At 38.0% G+C, this 22,564-nt stretch overlaps 1 protein-coding gene across 1 annotated transcript; it reads left to right on the top strand.

Moving 5' to 3' along the window:
• Positions 1–7,285: 7,285 nt before the first annotated feature.
• Positions 7,286–21,591, top strand: LOC142636836 (uncharacterized protein At2g39795, mitochondrial-like). Its single transcript, XM_075811130.1, has 3 exons — positions 7,286–7,679; positions 20,038–20,366; positions 20,642–21,591. Exons 1-3 carry the CDS (start codon positions 7,416–7,418, stop codon positions 20,808–20,810), a joined length of 762 nt encoding a protein of 253 aa, XP_075667245.1. The 5' UTR covers positions 7,286–7,415; the 3' UTR covers positions 20,811–21,591.
• The last annotated feature ends 973 nt before the right edge of the window (positions 21,592–22,564 follow it).

The following is a 22,564-nucleotide window of genomic DNA, read 5'->3' on the forward strand; positions in this document are numbered from 1 at the left end:
GACAGTCATTAGAAGAATAATAAATCTCACAGCGGTCCTATTCAATATATTTTAACTCTTAAAACATATCAACATATCAACTAGAAGTTTCCACTTCCATGATTAAGACAAATCATCTTAGTTGACACGTTATAGTCTTCGCAGATGAAATGCCCAATTTCATCACCGACTACGAACTATAAATTCTGAGTTTACAAAGAACTTGTGATTTATATCTTCTGTGACTTTTCACATAAATCACATACAATGCATCTCATGGACTATATGATAATGTCCCATATTCATGTTACCATTATTTTAGATAATAATAAAATAACTTTATCAACCACAATATTAAGTCATACATCATGTCGTACATAATGTCATACATAATATCATACATAACATCACACAATAGGATTTAACGGCACTAATCCTAACATGGTCCACATGCAAACTAGGAGCCAACGAGGTCAGGGGGAAATTGGTCAAGAATCTTGGACTGAGCACTAAGGAGAATGGAGAGGGAGCGAAAGAGAGAGCAAGATCTCGGAAAGGACAGGCATGAAACTCATCTAGATTCGGATGAAGCTTCCTCTCAAGGAGAACGAACAGTTTTGTACCTACTCGAGCCTTCGTATCATAGTGATCGCGATCGAGAGATAGAAAGCCTACGGAGGCAAATTAGAGAGTTAAAGCTAGAGATGAGTGGTCGCACTAAAGAAGGGATTATGATCATGGATCCTCGAGCGGCCATGTAAGAGGTTCCTCTCACCAAAGTCATTCTCGTTTGTCGAGGGATAGGTTGAATGAATCTATAGAAGATTAATCGAGGTTGCCGAAAAGAGAGAGGTGAAGACGCCTTAATGCCGCCCTCGATGCCATGAGCAAGGCCCTGCGAAGAATGGCCCGATCACCATTCACCAAAGAGATAGAGTATACCGAAATGCCTAGTCAGTACCCGACCTCGTTTTACTTGTTACAATGGTAAAACTAACCTAGTAAGCCACTATACTCGACTCATGGCCCTCTATTTACAGAACGATGGACTTTTGTGTAAAGTGTTCCTATCTAACCTTGGGCCTACGACGATAAGATGATTCAACAGTCTGAGGAAAGGGTCCAACCACAATTTCAGCGAGTTAATTCAATCATTCAGTGCACCTTTTATCACTTGTAGTCGGACTCCTCAACCTATTAATGCTCTGTTGTCTACGAAAATGAGAAGTGGGGAAACTCTCCAACCATATGTGGATAGGTACTCAGAATTGTATAATGAGATTGGGGGAGGAATTGAGCAAGTAGCGGGAAGCACTTTTAGACTGAGGCTACTTTAGGAGTCTGAGCTAAGGGAGTCACTGACCATGAGACCTGCCGAAAATATGCATTAGTTGATGAGGAGAATAAAAAAACATAAAAGATTGGAGGATGATCGGTTACAGAGCAAAGGTAAGGCACTCGCCACTCCACACTTTTGTTAGCCCAACAAGATGGGTGGGGCCCCGACTAGGAGAAACCAGAGTTTATACTGCACATACCACTAAGATAAAGGACATACATCCGAACAGTGTAGGACATTCAAAGACCACCGTAAACAGCTTGTTAAGGCTAGACACCTGAGAGAGTTTGTGGCTGGACAAAGGGGAGGCGCTATGGGGTAGACATTAAGGAGTCAAGGGGGAGCACAACCACCTCCCACTGGAATCATTGAGGTCATACATGTTGCATCAATCGGTGTGAGCGCCAGTCATTGGAAAGGTATCCTGAGCATTACTACCCAATAGAAGTAAGAGATGGTGGATCACCCTAGGATGAAGTTGAGGACGGTTGGAGGTCAGATACCTTTGATGACGACCTTGAAGGTACATCTTAACTGCATAATGATGCTCTTGTCATTACCCTCTAGATTAGGAATTTCCTAATTAAAAAAGGGTTATGATCGACTAAAGGAATAAGGCTGAGATAATGTACCCTGACTTATAACAGTGTCTAGGTTTGAAGGTCGAGGATCTCGGGAAGTATGATACCCCCCTAGTAGGCTTTGATGGAAAGATGTGGTATTGGAGGGGCAGATCAGGTTCCTGGTAGTAGCTAAGGGGAAAGAGGCGATAGTGAATTTCATAGTTGTGAATGTGTTTTCCCCATACACGGCAATCTTGGCAAGGCCTTAGATACATGCCATGGGAAACATGCCATACACACTGCATGTGAAAGTAAAATTCCCCATTGAGGATGGTGCTGTGCTGATGAGGGGCAACCAAAAAGCAGCTTGTTAATGTCTGGTGGCTGTGATTAACCATGAAATTAAGCAAAAAAAAAGCATGTAGAGCCAGTACATTATAGAAATTACAATTACCCAAGGAGTCTAATGGAGCTAACAGCACTAAAAAGCTAATTGAGGTTTGTATTTTGCCATACAAGGATAGATATTTTCGAATAGGTAAAAGCCTCCTTGCCGAGGATCGAGTGGAAGTTTTTCTAGCACTAGTCCAAAATCTAGATGTGTTTGCTTGGAGCCTGTATGAATTGCCCGTTGTGGATCCAGAGTTTATAGTGCACAAGCTAAATGTGGATCCCCTATTTCCACCCAAGAAGCAAAAACCGAAGCTAGCAACCATGCACCACGCCGAGGTAGTGAAAGAGAAAGTGGAGAAATTAAAGCAAGTTGCAGCTATTAAGAAGGTATTTTATCTAGACTGGCTAGCTAATACCGTGGTAGTAAAAAAGAAGAATAGGAAGTGGAGAGTCTGCATTGATTTTATTGATCTTAACCGAGCATGCCCTAAGGATCCTTACCCCGTATTGAAGATTGACTAGTTGGTGGATGCAACGTTTGGTCATCTAAGAATGATTTTCATGGACGCCTTTCAAAGGTATCATCAGATTGCCCTAGCCCCCGAAGACCAAGAGAAAACGTCATTCATATCCCCTGAAGGCAATTATCTCTATACTGTCATGCCTTTCAGGTTATAGAGCGCGAGGGTAACATATCAGCGAATGATCACATATATGTTTAGAGATAAGATCAATAAAACAGTGGAGGTATATATTGATGACATGCTTGTTAAAAGTAAGAAACCCGAAGAGCACATACAAAATCTGTCCAAAGTATTTGAAATCCTTAGGCACCACAAGTTACACCTCAATGCCAGTAAATGTGCGTCCTGAGTGGGGCCTGATAAATTCCATGGATACATGATAACCTGTAGGGGTATTGGGGTAAATCCCGATTAGATTAGGGCATGATGTGCGTCGATAATAGCTTAATTTTGCATATTTATATCATTGTTGGAAAGCATTATCATACTTATTTTGAGTTAATTCATGCATTTTATATTTGGTTTTGGAATAATGGTGAATAATCAATTTTGTGCTTAATTGAATCTTATTGCGTGAATTTATCTTTTGTAGGAGAATGAAATTAAATAAGTGGATTTGTGCAAAGAAAAATGCTAATGGACTTTACATTTACAGGGCCATGATAAAGTTAAAGAATGCCAACCCAATTAAATTTAAGTCCAATTGGAGCAAGGAATCAAAGGAAATTTGCATCAAATCCAAGTCCAATTCGGATTGGGATTCCAGCCTGCATATCAGTTAGTATTTTTGGCATAACTTTCGGTTCAAATGTCCAATTGAGATGATTCAAGTTGGGCTGGAAGTTTAACTTAAATTTCTACAACTTTGTAGTTTACGACAAGTCCGAATTCTGACGTTAAATGGGCCAAACTCATCAGTTAAGTGAAGCCTAAAAATCTAGGATTTTCCCCAAATGAGAATTCAACTTGTAATAGGATTCCTTGACCTATTTAAAGGCTCTTTAGGGCAAAATTCAAGGAGGCGAGTGCTAGGGTTGGGGGCTAAACATAGAGAGTGCGGCTACTTCTTTGGTTTTCTTCCATGATAGTTAGTTTTATTTTATTTGTCTAGTTTAATGTTTAGTATTTTATTCTTGTGTTTTATTTCAATTACTATGAGTAGCTAAATTTATAATTAGGGTTGAGGATGAAACCTTGTTAAAGATTATCAATAATATTTATGTAATTTGATTTTTTCCACAATAGCTGTTCTTTAATGATTTAAATTGTTCTTGCTTCATGTCAATTGACTGAGATGAGATTCTAGATACGAGTTCAATCATGTTTTTCTCATGATTTAGGATTTATCTTAATTAATTGAATGTTTGGTTTATTAATTCTTGATTATAAAATTGGATATTGCTTGTGATTTGTTAGTCAATTGATACAATTTATGATTTGATTTTTAGAATTGGATATATCTTGTGATTTGTTTGGCTACGGATACAATTGATGATTTGATTTTATACTTAAGAAGTGAAGAAGAACATGCTTTAGATTTTTAAACATAAGTTTTAATGATGATATTTTTCATGATAGCAAGATTGATTTCTTGATTATCATGTAGTGAGTTGGGAAAAATTAATGATCATAAATATATGTTGATATGACTTAAAAGGCGGATTCCAAAACCTTAATTCCTTTCCCTTAATTGTTTACATCTTTTTATTGCTTTATATCTTTTGCTTAGTTTAACTATTTGCTTAATTTGATTATTTGCTTAGTTTATTTAATTTCAAAAAAACAATTTTTATTAAACTAGATTAGGATTAATTTGGTTAAGATTTAATTAATTTTCCTACATTCATTTAAGTCCCTGTGGGTTCGACCTCGTTCTTGTCAAACTATATTTCGGTACGGTTCGTACACTTGCGAGTATTTTAAAATTTCACAACAGGGCAATCAAATAACTTAGTCCACCTAGTAATCAAAAGGAAGTGCAGAAACTCACAAGATGCTTAGGACCCTGAATTGTTTTGTGTTGAGATCAGCTGATAGGTGTAGGGCCTTCTTTTAGTTGCTCAAGAAGTGGAAGGGGTTTAAGTGGACTCCAGAGTGTGACAAAGCTTTCCAGAGCCTGAAGCAATACCGGTTAGTCCACCCAACTTGTCAAACCTTGAGCCCGAGGAGGATTTCTACATGTATATGGCGGTATCCGAGCACGTCGTAAGCGCAATGTTAATAAGAGTCTAGGAGGGAATACAAAGGCTAGTGTATTATGTCAGCAAAACCTTGGTAGATGTAGAGACTCGGTATCTCCCATTGGAGAAAATGGAACTCACTTTGGTACACGCCACTAATAACGCCTTAAAATGTATACTTGTTATATATTTATGTGGGTGTTATCTCCTTATTACTATGCTTAATTTGTGTAATTAAACCATGATTTGCATTAGTCTCTATTATTTATCTTTACATAATTTCTTGAATAAGATGTCATTCATTACGTGTAATTTTCTACTTTCAGGAAATCAAGTGAAAAAGATGAGTTTACAAGAGTCTGTGAGAGAATGGAGGCCAAACTAGAATTAAAGAGGAGCTAAAGGGGCATGCTTAAATGTCTAAGGAGGTGCAGCTGGAGTACTTGGGTTGTCTACCATGTTTGGAAGCTTCAACTAAGGAAAGAAATCAAAGAGGCAGAGTCTGAAAAGGAAAAACCAGATTTGAGCACTGATCAGTATTTTGGGCGTATCTCTCTCTCTCCTTAAAAATCAAATTGACACAAGACTAGATGGGTTGGAACCATGACTTAAATATCTACAACTTTATAGTTTTGAGTTTTTCGAAATTATCAAATTTTGAAGGCTGAAATTAACTCACAAGTTAATTCTGTAAACTAGGGCAAAAATTAAAATGGTAAATTTTTTATTTTCTTTGGACACTTGTACGTTAGGGTTTGGAAGGGAAGCTGTGTAGAACGAATTTCACAGAGAAAACCTTGTATTTTCCTTTCTCTAATAGCAGCTTAAACTCTTTGCTAGGGCTAGGAATTATGTTTTTTCTATACAGTACTAGGTATATTTTGCAAGGTAGTCAATACCGTACTAGTACGTATGTACCGGCCAGTATGGCCAGTACCAGTACGGCCAATACCAGTACGATATTGACTACCTTGCAAAATATGCCTAGTAAAATTTTACCAACTTAACTATTGTGAAAATTGTCATAAAATTGTATAAATAGCATTATTCCCAAAGATAATACCTTTGCTTTAAGGAGGTGGCAAGGATAACATTAAACTATATCATTAAATTTGATAGATAGATATTGAGAGAAAGGGAGGTGAGCTTGAAGCCTTTCTTCATGTACAACTTGTTCCTTCCCAGCCCTCTGTCAATATTCCCACTTGGGTTTGTTGGAAGCCTCTCCCGGACTTCTTTTTTTTGAGAAGGAAAAACTTGAATTTTCATTAAAATTTAGCTAAAATCAGCTGCAAGTACAGGTAGAAGGTGTGGAGGAACATCCTCCATTCACACTGAAAAATCTAGAACATGTCTAGCATGTTTCGCTAGGTTGTGAGCAATAGAATTACCAAGCCTACAAACGTGAGAGAAGGAAATGCAGTAGTTGGTCTCTGTTTTTTGTTTGGTTGAGTCTAAAATGTGGCCAAAAGGGGAGAGTGTCGCTTCATCGCTCTTGAGGCTCTTTATCACTACCTCTGAGTCTCCTTCAAGGATAAAGGGTGAGAAACCAAGTTCAACTGGGAGTTGCCAGTATTGGTATTGTTGTTTGAAACTTTAGCGGCTGAGAGAGTTAACCTTTGCTTAGGGAATTGGTATTTCCATAGTTCTCTTAAAGGGTGATTCTTTACAAATTATCAATTCTTTAGGTGAGGAAGATCAATCATTTGCGTTGTATGGTCATCTGATTGATGATGCTAAGTATCTCTTAGAATCCTTTCTTGATATTCGTTTTTCCTAATGAAGAGATTAGGTAATTCTGGTGTTTATCACCTTGCTAGACATGTTAGTTGTTTTTTTAATAATTTTTTTTAATTTTTTTTTTCTTGAGAATTGACATGTTAGGGGTTTATTAGTGTAGATGGATGATACTACTTCCCACCTCAAGGTTGTAATCTTAGCCAACTTGGATGCTTTATCTTAATAAAAGTTACAACATTCTTCTCAACTAAAAAATAAAAATGGAATATTACAAATATGTTCTTATCATGCTGTCACTTGAACCCAAAAAATAATTTAACACCATTGAATTTGGAGAACCAAAATAAAGTCAATAAAAAGTGATTTTTTATTTATTTATTGATTAACATGTGTGGTGTCTTCTAATAAATTTGTTAATAGATTATTTTATGAAAGTTTTAATACTAATTTGATGAATACAAAATTTTTTTTAGAAGTTTTTTTTTGAGATATTTTTTTTTAGAAGTTGGCTGAATAATTATTACAATGTCCCTAATAAATATAAACCATAGTGGCAAGGGGCAACATATGTAACAAAACCAAAAACTACCCATGTGATAAACGAAAAACCTTTCCAATCGTTCCTTAAACCCTAACCTCTGACTCTGAGCACTCTTCATCACTGTTCTTCAGGCACGCCTAACAACCTCAATTGTAAATGGCACGCCTAAACCTAATCCGACCCCTATTGAGAAAACCTATGTATACTTGTTCTTCTTCTTCTTCCAGAACCTTCCCCTTCCTAATTGGTGACCATCAACTTCAACAACCCACTTTCAATATCACTCTAAAAAAACACTCTCTGTTTCAGTTTCAAAGAAGTTACATCTCCGATATGCGCAAATCCGCCTTCGAAGGAAACATCCTCAGACTCCTCCGCAACGAGATCCAATACGAGCTCCAACGCTCCACTCCCACCCAGGTTTTTTTTGGTTAGGAAAGCAAATAAAAGTAAAAAAAAAAAAAAAAATGTTAATGGGTTTGTTTGGTTTCTGAGAAAATGAAAATTTATTGTTGTTTTGATCATAATTTTTGAACTGGAACTTGGTTTCATTCTTAGTTCTGGAGCTCCATTTCACTTCGATTAGGATTTTATTTTCTGGATCTAACTTTATGTTTAGATGGTGCATTTGACACATTTTTATTTTATTTTTTAGATTTGTAGTGTTTAATCCATTTCAAATGGAGAGGGTCTTTATTGGTTTGAGAGATAAGAAATTGGCTTAGCTGCTGAATTGTTACATTTTAGAAATTTTATTTATTTATTTTTTTTTGATAAGCAACGTAAGAATGTTATTAATAGTAGAAAAAGTAAGAACCCGAGAACATTGAGATGTACTATGGGAGAAAATCAAGAAACAAAAGTACAATGGTCAAGAAAAATAGATAAGGAAGATTAAGAAAAATAAGAAAAAACCACACTCCATCCAAAAAGAGTGTGCAAGAAAAAAGACTTAATCTCTAACAAAGAACGTTCACAACCCTCGAAGCTTCTAACATTCCTTTCATGCCAAATGCACCAAATCAAATAATGAGGCACTAATTTCCAAACATCATTATGACGATGTCGTGCGAACTTTCCTTGCCAAGCCCCAAACAACTCTAGAATAGTATGAGGCATAACCCATTGAATACCAAACAAGCAGAAAACCAAAGACCACAACTCCCAAGCTATGGAGTAGTGAAGTAGAAGATGATCCACCGACTCCCCACAACTCTTACACATATAACACCAGTCAAGTACTATCACACGTCTTTTACGAAGGTTATCTGCTGTTAAGATCTTACCTAGGGAAGCAGACCAAGAAAAGAAGGCCACTCTTGGAGGTACCTTTGCGTGCCATATCATTCTCCATGGAAAGGAAATAAGGTTAGGAGAATAGAAAGAGTTATAATATCCTCTAACCTCAAAACCTCTATTCCTTGCAGGTTTCCAACAAACCTTATTTAGGCCAAACCCTTGTACTTTCGAAGAATAGACCAACCCCATAAACCGATCAAAGGCTTCTTCTTCCCAATCTTGTGGTGGACGACGAAATTGCACATTCTAGTGAACCCTCCCAGCAGACCAACCCATAACTTCAGCCACTGAGGAATCATTTGATCTACTAAGACAATAAAGCTTCGGAAAGGCCTCTTGGAGACTACAACCCCCGCACCACACATGCTTCCAAAATTTCACTCTAGTACCATCCCCCACATCATATACAAGGAGTTTAGAGAAGTTCAACCAGCCACTTCTAATGTATCTCCATAGGCTGACCCCATATGGACTTGTCACCTTTTTCGTACACTAACCACCCCAAATATTCTCATATTTTGCCTCTATAACCCTCCTCCATAAAGCATCAGTCTCCATGCCATACCTCCACACCACTGTCCTAGCAAGGTAGAATTAAAGCTTCCCAACCGTCTTATTCCCAACCCCCCAACTTGCAAAGGCGTACAAACCTTGGCCCAATTAACTAAATGTATTTTAGGTTCACCACCAATCTCATTCCACAGAAAATCTCTCTGTAATTTCTCCATACGCTTTGCCACCTTACCCAGTAAAGGAAGAATGGAAAGAAAATATGTAGGTAAAGACGAGAGTGAGCTTTTAATGAGTGTCACCTTACCCCCTTTAGATAAATACATTCTCTTCCGACCTGCTAATCTTCTCTCCATTCTCTCTAGGATAGGATTCCAAACAGATAAATCCTTAAACTTTGCGCTTAGTGGAAGACCCAAATATTTCAAGGGTAAAGAAGATTGCCCACACCCCAACAGACCAACCAAAGCCTCCAAATTGTGTACCCCACCAACAGGTACCAACTCAGATTTCCCCAAATTAATACGAAGCCCTGATACCTCCTCAAATCTAGCAAGAACCGCCCTCAAATTAGCAATCTGAGAAGCATCAGCATCACAAAAAAATTAGCGCCATCTGCAAATAAAAGGTGAGACACCATCATTGATGAACCAGCCGTGTTACCCACAGAGAAGCCTGAGAATTGCCCAACGGAGGCAGCCACATCCAACATACGACTTAATGCCTCCATCACAATATGAAACAAGAACGGAGATAATGGATCCCCTTGCCGTAGCCCCCTAGAACTTCCAAAGAAATTAGATGGACTACCATTGATCAGAATGGAAAACTTTACGGTTGAAATGCAATACCTTATCCATTTTCTCTATTTCTCTAAGAAACCACAACGCTGAAGCATATACATTAAAAAATCCCAACTCACATGATCATACGCCTTCTCCACATCCAATTTACACAGTACACCTGGAACTCTTGACTTCAATCTACTATCAATACATTCAGAGGCAATCAAAAAGGAATCAAAAATCTGCCTGCCCTTCACAAAAGCATTTTGTGAATCTGAAATAAGCTCATGCGCTACTCTATGAAGCCGATTAGCCAACACCTTAGAAATAATCTTATAAATCCCCCCAACTAAGCTAATAGGCCGAAAGTCCTTAACCTCCACAGCGTCCACTTTCTTGGGGATAAGGGCAAGAAACGAAGCATTAAGACTCTTCTCAAACACTGCCTGAGTATGAAAATTATGGAATACAGCCATAATATCTGTTTTCAAAACACATTAGCAAGACTGGAAGAATGCCATGGAAAAACCATCTGGACCAGGTGCCTTATCACCATTAAAATCATTAATCACCCCAAACACTTCTTCCTCCTCAAAAGGCCTATCTAACCAAATTGCATCTTCCACTAAGATACTATGAAAGTCCACATCATCTAAGATAGGTCTATGATCCACATCCTCAAAGTAAAGCTGCCTATAGAACTGAGAGATACAGTTTGCTATAGCTGCCAGGTCCGAAGATAACTCCCCATCCACCATAAGTCTATCAATAGAATTCACCCTCCTATGAGAGTTAGCTATACAGTGGAAGAATTTAGTATTCCTGTCTCCTTCACTAACACAAAGAACTCTAGATTTTTGCCTCCAACATATTTCTTCCAACAGAGTAGCTTTTTCTAATTCATCCCTAATTCTTCCCAGTTCTACCATTTCCTCCTCTGATAATCCCCAACTCTCCTCCATATTCTCTAGAACACTCAGGTCCTTCCATAATTTTTTAATCTGATCTTCAACATGACCAAAGACCTCCACATTCCATTTTTTCAAATCACTTTTTAGGAGATTTAATTTATTGGCTAGAATAAAACTCGAAGCACCATGAAACTGATAGGATTCCCACCAAGGCCGAACCCTATCCACAAAACCCTCATCCTTAAGCCACCTATTCTCAAATCTAAATGGCACACTCCCTCTCTGAAAAGATCCACCCTCAAGGACAATTGGAAAATGATCCGAGCACAATCTAGACATCTGTCTTTGAGAAACTGTTGGAAACTTATCCTCCCAATCTGTAGAAAACAAGAATCTGTCCAACCTAGCCTTTGAAACAACTTCTCTAGAATTTGACCAAGTAAATGTACCCCTTTGCAATGGTAGATCAATGAGACCCTGTTCCGAAATAAAATTGGAAAACTCCCGCATAGCAGTAGTGAAAGAATTAGAACCCAATTGTTCGGAAGGGAACCTAACCACATTAAAGTCTCCACCCACACACCATGGGACACTCCACCAGCTATTCAAGCCGCATAGTTCCTCCCATAAAAACCTCCTATCTCGGTGTAAATTAGGACCATAAACACCAGTGAACGCCCAAACAAACTGAACTGACACACTTGTAAACTTACAAGAAACTGAAAATCTCCCCACTGTTTCCTCCACTTTATTCACTACTCGAGTGTCCCACATCACTAACACCCCTCTGGAAGCTCCACAAGAACCTAAGTAAGACCACCGCTCTATTAATCAGCCCCATTTTGGTTTCTTGAAGACAAACCACATCTGGCCTCCATTTCCTAATCAAATTTTTAACCCTGAGCCTTTTATCCTGCTCATTCAACCCTCTAACGTTCCAAGAAATAATCTTCAGATTCATTGATAAGGCATAACAGCCAGCTCAGTACTTGCACTCCTTGCTTTATTTGGATCATGCTCAACATTCAAGGATGGCAACAAATTCTTCAACTCCTGCTGACCTTTCTGGCCTGACTTGACCAGCTTCGTCTGATCACCCACCGCAAGTTTTTGTTTATATTTCTTTCTGGCCTTTATAGCTAATAACAATCCTGTAATCTGCTCCTCAAAACCTTCCAACAAAGTGCCCACAGATTTCTTAAAGGCCTTTATTCGATTAATTACCCATTGTGATAGCTGACCATTATCAACACTCTCCTAACACCCAAGCTCCTTCACTGGACTAGACACCACCTCCAAAGGACCTTCAGTTGCCAAAGATAGCACAACTAATGGCTCATTACCTCTCTCCCAAGGCTTCAAGCTTTCTTCAACTTCCCACAACTCCTTCTCTGACTAGGGACCACAGACAAAGACTCAACAAGCCCCTCACCCTCATTTGTCCAACTAACCCATTGCCCTTTCTCAATAATTCCAGTATTACCTGGTACACACTCTCCCTCCATGCTTGAACAGACTGACATGCAATCTGGAGGTCGATACAGTGATAGTGGAAGCACCAATTGCCGTCCATCACGCAATTGTAGCATCCAATCTTTGGAATTACCCCAAGACTTATCCAAGTCTCCAACCAACTCCCTAATAGTGGGGCCAGGCAGATGAACTCCCTCAAAATCAGACTCATAATTTGTAGTGGCCGAACCTTCCGAACCCATAAAATCCTCTTCCCTAGCTTCTGTTGCCACCTGAGAAGTCAAAGACACTAGCGCCGACACCATCGGGTCACTATAGGCTGTTACCGGTTCACTGGATGCCTGGACCACCCCCACTAACTTGACTGGCATGGTGGAGGGCTGATTGATTTCTCGGACCACCAAAACCATCGGCACCCGCCACTTTCGGTGCAATAGTAGAGGATATCGTGACCGATGACACCTCCGGCACCACCATCGACCCACCTAGGTCACCGATCACTAATATCGGGTCGTGGGATGCATGAGCCACCACCTCTGGTCCTATCGGCACGGTGGGTGTTGGAGCAAATTCGGTCGGGCTGTGATGACCACCCACACCTGCCACTTCCGTTGTTGCTACGGAAGAACTCATGTCCGAGATCACCTTCGGCGACATCGCAGGCATCACCGCTGTCGTAGGCGAGTCCATGGAGCTCTCAGATTTCTTCGAATCAGTGATTTCACTCCTACTAAAGCTTGGATTAGCTAAACAGTTCCGATGAGAAGTCTCCAGAACATTTGGGCCACTAATAGAACTCTCTCCGGCCTCAAAGTTACTTGGACTTGACAAACCCAGGCCCATTGTAGACTCTTTCCTTCCCAGAAGACCCACTGTTTGACTCAAAGTTTCTTGGGCTTTCTGATTGCATGGGCCCAGCCCCACCGTTTTACTTTGGGCATTATTACTCTCCCTTGCTACCCAGTTGCCAGCTTGTTTACCACCCTTAACTCTATCCCAGGAGACTCGCCTCTTTCCAAACTCATTCACAACCACAATCAGCCCTCTCCCTAACCAACACGATTTCCTATTATCACGCAACTTTCCAAACTCAAGAATTTTCGAATTCGAATTAAATTTCAAAGGAATATTGAGCTTATTTCCTTCCGAGATTTCCTCATCAATAATATTCTTACCATTAATACCACCTTCTCCACCCTCACCACCACCCACGGCTGCCTGGGGAAAGCTTCCAGCCTGAATTTCAGCTACTACTACCTGAGTGCGAGAATTGTCACTCGAAGGCTCCAAAATATTCTCCATGACACCAACTTTTACCTTTTCTTTGATAAAAGGCTGCTGAACAGGCTTCAACCGTGCCTGCACTGGAGCTTTGACAGCTTCCACATAGGACTTGGTAGTACGATTTTTTGGGACCTGCTTATACTTATACGGTACAAAATTCAATCCACCCAATGCATATTGGGAAGGTTCCAATATTCTTCTTAATTCAATCCCAAAAGTTCTCCATCCTTGTTGTGACTTACCGGCAGGAATAATGATAGTTCTCCGCAGCCCCCGTACCTTAAGCTTTGTTACAGATAAGTACTGTCCAAACGAGTTGGACTCTTGTTGCAAAGTGTAAGCAGTATCACCATCCCTGGATGTGAAAAATTGCTTAGAATTAACCCCAATCACGGTGTGTTCCAGACTCCGTATTAGCCAAAGTGGTGCACTCTTACCCATAAAAACCGATTGCATGTAATATTTTCCCCTTTCAAAAATCTTAAGGGAGTAAAAATTCCCTCCTTCCTCCACCACCAAGTGCAACAACTTAGATTCAATAAAAAAACTTCTAAATCCACCCATACTAAACCAAGAAAACAAACTAAAACAGGATATCTGACTAATTCGAGGTAGCCGGGCCTCCCCAATATGGTTTTTAGGCACTTATGCAGTCCATAATGGAATAATCCCCCCCTCCCCGCTGTTTTCTACTAGGCAGCAAAGTCCAGAATTCATACCAGCAACATTTGATGAAATTAAACGCACGTAATAGTGACAATCTCATTTTCATTTGTTGTTCTATTACTATTTTTTCAACAGTCAAACAGATAATAAGAAGATTATACTTGGTTTGGTTGGAGTTTTGTTATGAAGATTATGCATTGGTCGGTTGATCATATTTTACCAGTATTAAGATTTATCAATTGATTGGACTAAGATTCTGTTATGATCTTAGTGTACCATATGGATTAAGTATAACCTTAACCATGTGTTTATAAGCTCTTGGGCAGCCCTTGCAAGCCGGTTTTCAAGGGTGAGTTCTACCCCATAGCCAACCACCATGTCAGACGTAGCTCATTGAGCTTTGTGATCGGATCTCAAAGGGGGCGACCTAGAGGTTAGATTAAAATTATTGATAGATGAGTGGAGCCACCAAAAAGAGAGAAAGGGCTGTTGGAAATATAGTGTTGAAGATTGCTCAAATTTATTAACAAAATTACAAGGCAATATCAATAATATATCAGTAAAATAAGACATGCTTAGATTAACTTATAAACAAAATAGACAAGTGCAAAAATGTATAAAATTAAGGATTAAGTAGAACTTATTGCCGAGGCATGAAACTAAACTCGTTTCTTAAGAAGCGATTTCGCCCCCACCGGAATGAATCCATTTGTTAACGTGCACTCACAAACAGAGTTCGAACTCGTCACAAATGCCCAAGAGAAAGTTTTCAGTAAAAACCAGAGGATAAAAGTATTAAAGTAAGTTCTGATCTTTTGCAACTAATCCTCTCTATATAATTTGAAACTCAAAGGCTCTTAAAAGGAAGCAGTCAAGGGAAAAGGGGTGAAAAGAAAAAGACGAAATTTGGGGATTTTTTGTTTCCCATTGATGCCGCAACCATTGTGTATTTTCTGCAAAAAGTGGGGAAGGTGCTGGCTGACCTGTTGCTAAGGAAAGAGGAGAAAGTTTGGGGTTTTGTTTGCTGCCAACAACTCACACGCCTATAGGAAAATTCTAGAGCTTGGGCTTGGGCTTTCCAACCAAAGTTCATGGGCTTAAGTTTTAAATTCACCCAATAATTTTAAAACATACCTAACAATCCCCCACATGTTTTAAAATTTGTTTTTTCAAAAATTGGGCAATCACAAGATGAAATAGTGTTGATGTCTTGTGGACTTGAATCAACACATGGTATTTGTATTCTAGAGTTCACAAAATCTTGGTGATACAAGATCTTGAACCAGTTTCATGAACCACAAGAATACCAACACTTTTGCTTGTGAATTCTTGGACGAGTTCTCGATTTGGCACATTTTGGCCATGTGCCCTACTTGGATTTTCATGAGTGCTCTAGAGAGTTTGCCCTCACTCTCATAGGAGGCAGCCCCCCACCTCCACACTCGCATAGTTGAATTCATCAAGTGTGTACTACCACACACCACCTATAAAGGCTATGAATTCATTAAGAGTCTTAAACTCGACCTCACTAGTTTGGTAGTAAGCACTATCTACACCATAGGGAGGGATAGTGAGATCTCATTCTCATTAATAGTGCTATCTTGAATCTCTCCATGATGCCCATTGAACCTTTTGTTGACATAGGTTGGGTTGTCATAATGGGTGATTCATTCAATGGGCTTAAGTCCCATCCCTCTTGATGCATCATAGACCAATTGTCTAGTTAGCCCTTTGGTCAGAGGATCCGCAAGATTCTTTTCTAACCGTACAAACTCCATGGCAATTACACTATTGCTTATGAGTTGCCGCACTATATTGTGTCTTAGGCGTATATGCCTTTTCTTCACATTATAAATTTTATTTCTTGCACACACAATTGCAGCTTGGGAATCACAATGCAATGATATTGATGACAATGGCTTATCCCATTTTGGTATTGGTATATCAGCAAGTAAATTTCTAAGCCACTCCAGCTTCAGTATATACCTTTTCTAAAGCAACAAACTTAGACTTTATTGTTGATCTAGCATTACAAGTTTGTTTAGAGGACTTCCAAGATATCCACCAGTGGAGTTGGTCTTATCATTATCTGATATCCAACTTGCATCACAATAGCCTTCTAAAACTATTGGACAACCTGTATATGTAAGGCCCAAATTCATGGTGCCTTTCAAATATTTCAAAAGACGAGTTAGTGCATTCCAATGTTCATAGGCGGGATTATGTGTATATCTGCTAAGTCTACTAACAGTATATGCAGTGTCAAGGCATTTACAATTCATTAGAAACATCACACTACCAATAATTTTAGCATACTCAGATTGTGCAACAGGGGACCCTCTATTTTTCTTTAAATGTATGCTTGGGTCATATGAAGTTCTCATAGGATCACAAATAAAATGATTGAATTTTTTAAGTACTTTCTCAACATAGTGTGATTGGGAAAGTGTAATCTCTTCACTATTTCTAATGATTTTTATTCCCAAAATTACACTAGCCTCTCCAAGGTTTTTCATATTAAAGTTTAAAGATAAGAGGTCTTTAGTACTTTTTACAACATCCATGTCAAGTCCCAAAATTAACATGTCATCCACATATAGGCATATGATAACACCACTATCGCCCTAGAATTTATTATATACACATTTATCAAATTCGTTCACAACAAATCCATTAGAAATTAAAGTGTTATCAAATTTTTCATGCTATTTTTTCAGAGCTTGTTTCAAACTATATAATGATTTTCTAAGTTTACACACTTTACTTTCTTGTCCTTGAATCACAAAACCCTTTGGTTGGTTTGTGTAAATTTCTTCATCTAAATCACCATTCAAAATTGCAGTTTTGACATCCATTTGGTGAACAATCAATTTTCGTATTGAGGCCACAGCAATAGAATCCTAATTGTAGTTAATCTTTTTTTTGATAAGTCTAATTGTAGTTAATCTTGTGACAGGTGAATAAGTGTTAAAGTAATCTATCCCTTCTTTTTGAGTATACCCTTTTGCCACTAATCTAGCTTCGAATTTGTCTATGGTCCCATCTGCTTTTAATTTCTTTTTAAACACCCATTTGCAACCAATGGTCTTGCATCCTATAGGGAGTTCAACTAACTCCCATGTATGGTTAGCCATGATTGATTCTAACTCACTATGGATTGCATCATTTCAAAAGGTTGCAACTATTGATTTCATGGCCTCTTGGTAAGTTTTTGGGCCATCTTCAATAAGAAAAGCAGTGATAAAGTCAGTCCCAAAGTTGGTTCCATTTTTAGGTCTTTTACTGCGTCTTAACTCTTGTGTTGAGTGACTTTCATCTAAGTTTGAACTTGATCTCACTTGGGGTATTATTGATGAGGATCCATTAGTGAGTCTTTTTCTCTTCATAGGAAAAATACGCTCAAATAAATCAGCATTTCTAGTCTCCACTATGGTGTTAGTCTCCAATACTAAGCACCTATAGGCGGGACTATTTTGTGCATATCCTATAAAAACACTATCCTTGGTTTTAGGACCCATCTTTTCTTTATGTGGTTTAGGAGTTCCAACCTTTGCCAAACAGCCCCACACCTTAAAGTACCTTAAGTTTGGTGCACGCCCTTCCCATAATTCATATGGATTTTTTCTAATCTTTTTATGTGGGACTCGGTTTAATACATGACATGCAGAAATGATAGCCTTTTCCCACATGTCGGAAGGAAGACAAGAGCTAATGAGCATGACATTCATCATATCTTTTAGGTTTCTATTTTCCCTCTCAGCTATTCCATTTTTTTGAGGTGTACAGGGTGCAGTGACTTCATGAACAATACCATTTTCGTCACAAATTTTTTTAGGCAAAGCTGAACCATATTCTCCTCCTCTATTAGACCTAAGCCTTTTAATTTTCTTATTTTTTTTTGATTTTCAACTTCTGTCTTAAATTTTATGAACATGTTTTCAGCTTCATCTTTACTACTTAAAAGGTACACTCTTGTATATCTAGAGTAGTCATCTATTAATGTCATATAATATTTTTTACCTCCTCTACCTGTATAATTTTTTAAGTTTCCTAAGTCACTATGAATCAGTTCTAAAAGTTCAGAGCCCCTTTAAACAGTTTTGAAAGGCTTTTTGAGATGTTTTGCTTCTACACATATTTCGCACTTTGAATTTTCTGAATTAGTTAAGTTTGGAATTAGGCTCATTTGTTTCATTCTTTTGATGGCTGCAACATTCACATGCCCTAACCTACCATGCCAAAGATCCAAAGACTCAACAGTATAAGTAGAAGAGTTACTAGATATATCCATGTTCTCACAATCAGTTTCAAGCACAAATAAGCCTTCATGACAATATTCCTTGCCCACAAAATCACCATTTTGACTAAGGACAATCTTATTAGATCCAAAAACAAGTTTTATACCTGCCTTATTGAGCAAGAACCCCGACACTAAATTTCTACACATGTTAGGAACATGAAGAACAGAGTGCAAGGCTAAAGACTTACCAGGAGTAAATTTTAGAAGTACCTTTCCCATTTCAGCAACTTTTGCAGTACCAGAGTCTCCTAAATAAACACTCTCTTCATCTGTTACTTCCTCATAATTAAGAAATAACTCCTTGCTGGAGCAAATGAGTCTAGTAGCCCCAATGTCCACTACCCAATCAGTTATGTTATTGACTAACTTCATTTCCAAAACAAGTGCTGCCCCATATTCTAAGACAATATTAGGAACATCATACATTTTGCTAATCAATAAGAACATAAATCGCTTCTTAAGATTGTTAGAAATATAGTGTTGAAGATTGCTCAAATTAATTAACAAAATTACAAGGTAATATCAATAATATATCGGCAAAAAAAGATATGATTGACTTATAAACAAAATAGACAAGTGCAAACACCTATAAAATTAAGGATTAAGTAAAACTTATCGCCGAGGCACGGAACTGAATCCGCTGTCCTTAAGAAGCGATTTCACCCCCACTGGAATGAATTTGTGGGTGCAAATGGCTCAGGCGGTCGCTCTCCAGGATACAATGTTAACTCTATTAATGTGCACTCACAAACAGAGTTCGAACTCGTCACAAATGCCCAAGAGAAAGTTTGCAGCAAAAACCAGTGGATAAAAGTATCAAAGTAAGTTCTGATCTATTGCAACTAATCTTCTCCGTATAATTTGAAATTCTAAGGCTTTTAAAAGGAAGCAGTCAAGGGAAAAGGGGTGAAAGGAAAAAAAACAAAATTTGGGGAGTTTTTGTTTCCCATTGATGCCACAACCGTTGTGTATTTTCTACAAAAAGTGGGGAAGGTGTTGGCTGACCTATTGCTAAGGAAAGTGGAGAAAATTTAGGGTTTTGTTTGCTGCCAACAACTCACACACCTATAGGAAAATTCTAGAGCTTGGGCTTGGGCGTTCCAACCAAAGTTCATGGGCTTAAGTTTTAAATTCACCCAATAATTTTAAAACATACCAAACAAGGGCTACCATTGGGTCAATGTCGCTAGAGTGAGCCATCGTGGATGTCGGCTGCAGAGCGTGGTGGTATGTTACGAGCCTAGTGTCCCACATGGATTAAGTATAAACTTAACCATGTGTTTATAAGTTCTTAGGCACCCTTCCCTTGCAAGCCGGTTTTCAAGGGTGAGTTCTACTCATCGTTTTGTAACAGATTCAGCAAAAGGGTTTATTTAAATGAGTCTAGTATAAGTCATAACCAAACTAGGAATTAATAAGATTATCATATCTGTTCAATTAATATTTATTTCTCAATTTTTTTTTTACATGACCACTACTGCTCTAGTAAATAGAAAGAAAGTAGTAATTGGTTTTGTGGTTTTAATACTTAAATACGTTTAATGTTACAGCCTGTTGCAAAGTTTGACATATTCACAATTGATGATCGGCCTGGAGAGCAGTGGATTAGATTGAAAGGAAAATTTAAAGATGAAGGCATTAAAGTCGAAGTCACCATGTTCGATGGAGCCATTCCTGCTTCAAAATCGGGTGGTGGTGGCAGCACTGCGGATGAAGTCCAACTTCACATTACCCTAATTGTCAATATCACTAAAGGGGAAGGTGGTGAAGTCTTGGAATTCATGTGCTCTGCTTGGCCAGATAGTATAGAGATTAACAGGCTTTTCATACGCCATGGTGATAAGATGTCAGCACAGCCTTACGCAGGGCCTGAATTCAAGTATGATGTATTTTTATTATTTTCCTCTAATAGCTTATTCAATTGCTAATGAATTGAAGGGAAAGAAAAGAAGTTGAAATTTCAAATTACAAATACTAGATGGAAATAGTATGAGTACTAGGTTTGGTTGAGCATAATTATTGTTGTATATAAAACAGAAGAATACCATGTATAGAGTCAAGTGATAATTATTTTTCATTGATTTCACTGTATCCAATAGTTGGGTTATAGAACTTTGGACTGATAATGTGGTTGCTTTTATTGGTTGTTTACAGGGAATTGGATGATGAGTTGCAAGACTCACTTTACGAATTCTTGGAAGCAAGGGGTATAAATGATGAACTTGCTGCTTTCTTGTATGAGTACATGAAGAACAAAGATAAAACTGAGTTTATTAGATGGATGGGAACTGTGAAAACTTTCATTGAAAAGCAAGTGGAGTGATTGGTTTTGCATTCTGGATGAGATTAGTTGTTTGATCATTTTTGCATTTCCCAATGGAAATTTAATGTGGTATGTCATTTGTTGAGTGACATTTGACTTACACATTAAGCTTTGTGACTATGCCTTTCTTGTTGATGGTGATCATCGATGAGAAGGTGGTGGCTGCTTACCATAATAAAAAGTTTTAGTGCAATATTTCTAAGAAATCCTTTTCATTTAAAATATTGTTATTATTAAGTCATGTTTTGGAATTTTCCAAAAGATTTTGGGGCAATTAATGTGGCTATTGATATGGCAACATATGTATTGAGAAGGTTTTCCACAGTTGGCTGGCAAGGGCTGGGGGCAAGATTCCATGGATGAAGAAGCTAGGCTATATGAGACTCTAGGAATGGACAGAAGGTGCTACAATATTTGCTAATGAGGGAGAGTTTTATATCTTTGGAGAATTCTTGCAAAGTCTTTAGCCGCCCCCTCCAACTCCCTATGTAGCTTAGAGGAATTAGGCTATACTGGCAAATGCATGTATAAAGCTCTAGCTTTCTTGAGAACTTTCTGTTTCTTGCATGGTTGTGAAAATGAGCAGAGACATAATTAAGGTTATTCATAGATTTCCCATGTTTGTAATATTATATGTATGTGTGGATGTGTGCTTGTTTGTACTTTTTTATTAGAGAAACAGATGATCTAGTACTGACTGAGGCCCTAGCTGAGATTGGGTTTGCAACTGAACTAAAATCAAGATCTTTCAGATACTAGCTCATTCTGCCCTCTGTTTTTAGAATCTTTTTTATACATTTACTGCGATTATAAAATAGCTGTAACCTTTTAAATTGCCTTCAGATGACAGGTAACTGCTTCAGAACTTTCTCATCTTTATAGAATTGGGTACATGCTAATTGAACTTCTAATGAGTGCTCTTATTGGGAATTTGGACTATCTAGTTACCAAGAAATATCAAGGTCTTACCATTTAGATCGTTCTCTTCAAGATTTAGTCAATGTCTACATCTAGAGAGTTACAAAAGTTTTCTCAAGTGTACTCTCACCAGAGTCACCGCCATTTAAATACCATATCCGTCTGGTTTCAAAAAAAAAAAAAAAAACCAAATTGATTTTTTTTTTTTTTTTTAAAGTGCAATTATTTAGTGTTTTGGGAGCGTAATAAATGCACTGTCTTGTGGATCTCGTGACGAAATTGATTGTCGGGTTTTCCATTTGGTTTAAACTTAAGCTTTGTTTAGTTGGAGATCACATAGGGAGGATGGAAATTGAAAGAGAGAAAAGTAGGGAGAAAATAATGTTTTTGATTGTTTGGTTGAGGGTGAAAAAGGGTAGAAATATTTTGGCGAGGCTCACAAATTTTCTCTCCTATCTCACCAAAGCACAATCTCTCTAAATTGGCGAGAAAATAAGAGAGAAAAGTGAACAAAAATATTTAGACAAAATTACCCTAATTTTCTTTTTACTTTTTTTGGCTACCTGGGTATAAATGAGTTTGCCATTTTTTTTTTCCTTCTCTTTTTTCTTTTGGGTTTAACTGGACGTTGTTGTTGAAGTTGTATTGATATGTTTTTTTTTTTTTTTTTTGGGTGTTTTTTTGGACATTTTTTTATAGCCTTTTTTTTTTTTGGGTTGGTTATTTGCCTCTTTTTATTTTATTTTATTTTATTTTTTAACGTCATTTTTATAAGGACATATGACTAAATGTATAAAAACTTTATTTTTTATCATTTCATTTATTTTCTCAACCAA

Source organism: Castanea sativa, chromosome 5 (assembly GCF_040712315.1).
Source record: "Castanea sativa cultivar Marrone di Chiusa Pesio chromosome 5, ASM4071231v1".
Taxonomy (NCBI): Eukaryota; Viridiplantae; Streptophyta; class Magnoliopsida; order Fagales; family Fagaceae; genus Castanea; species Castanea sativa.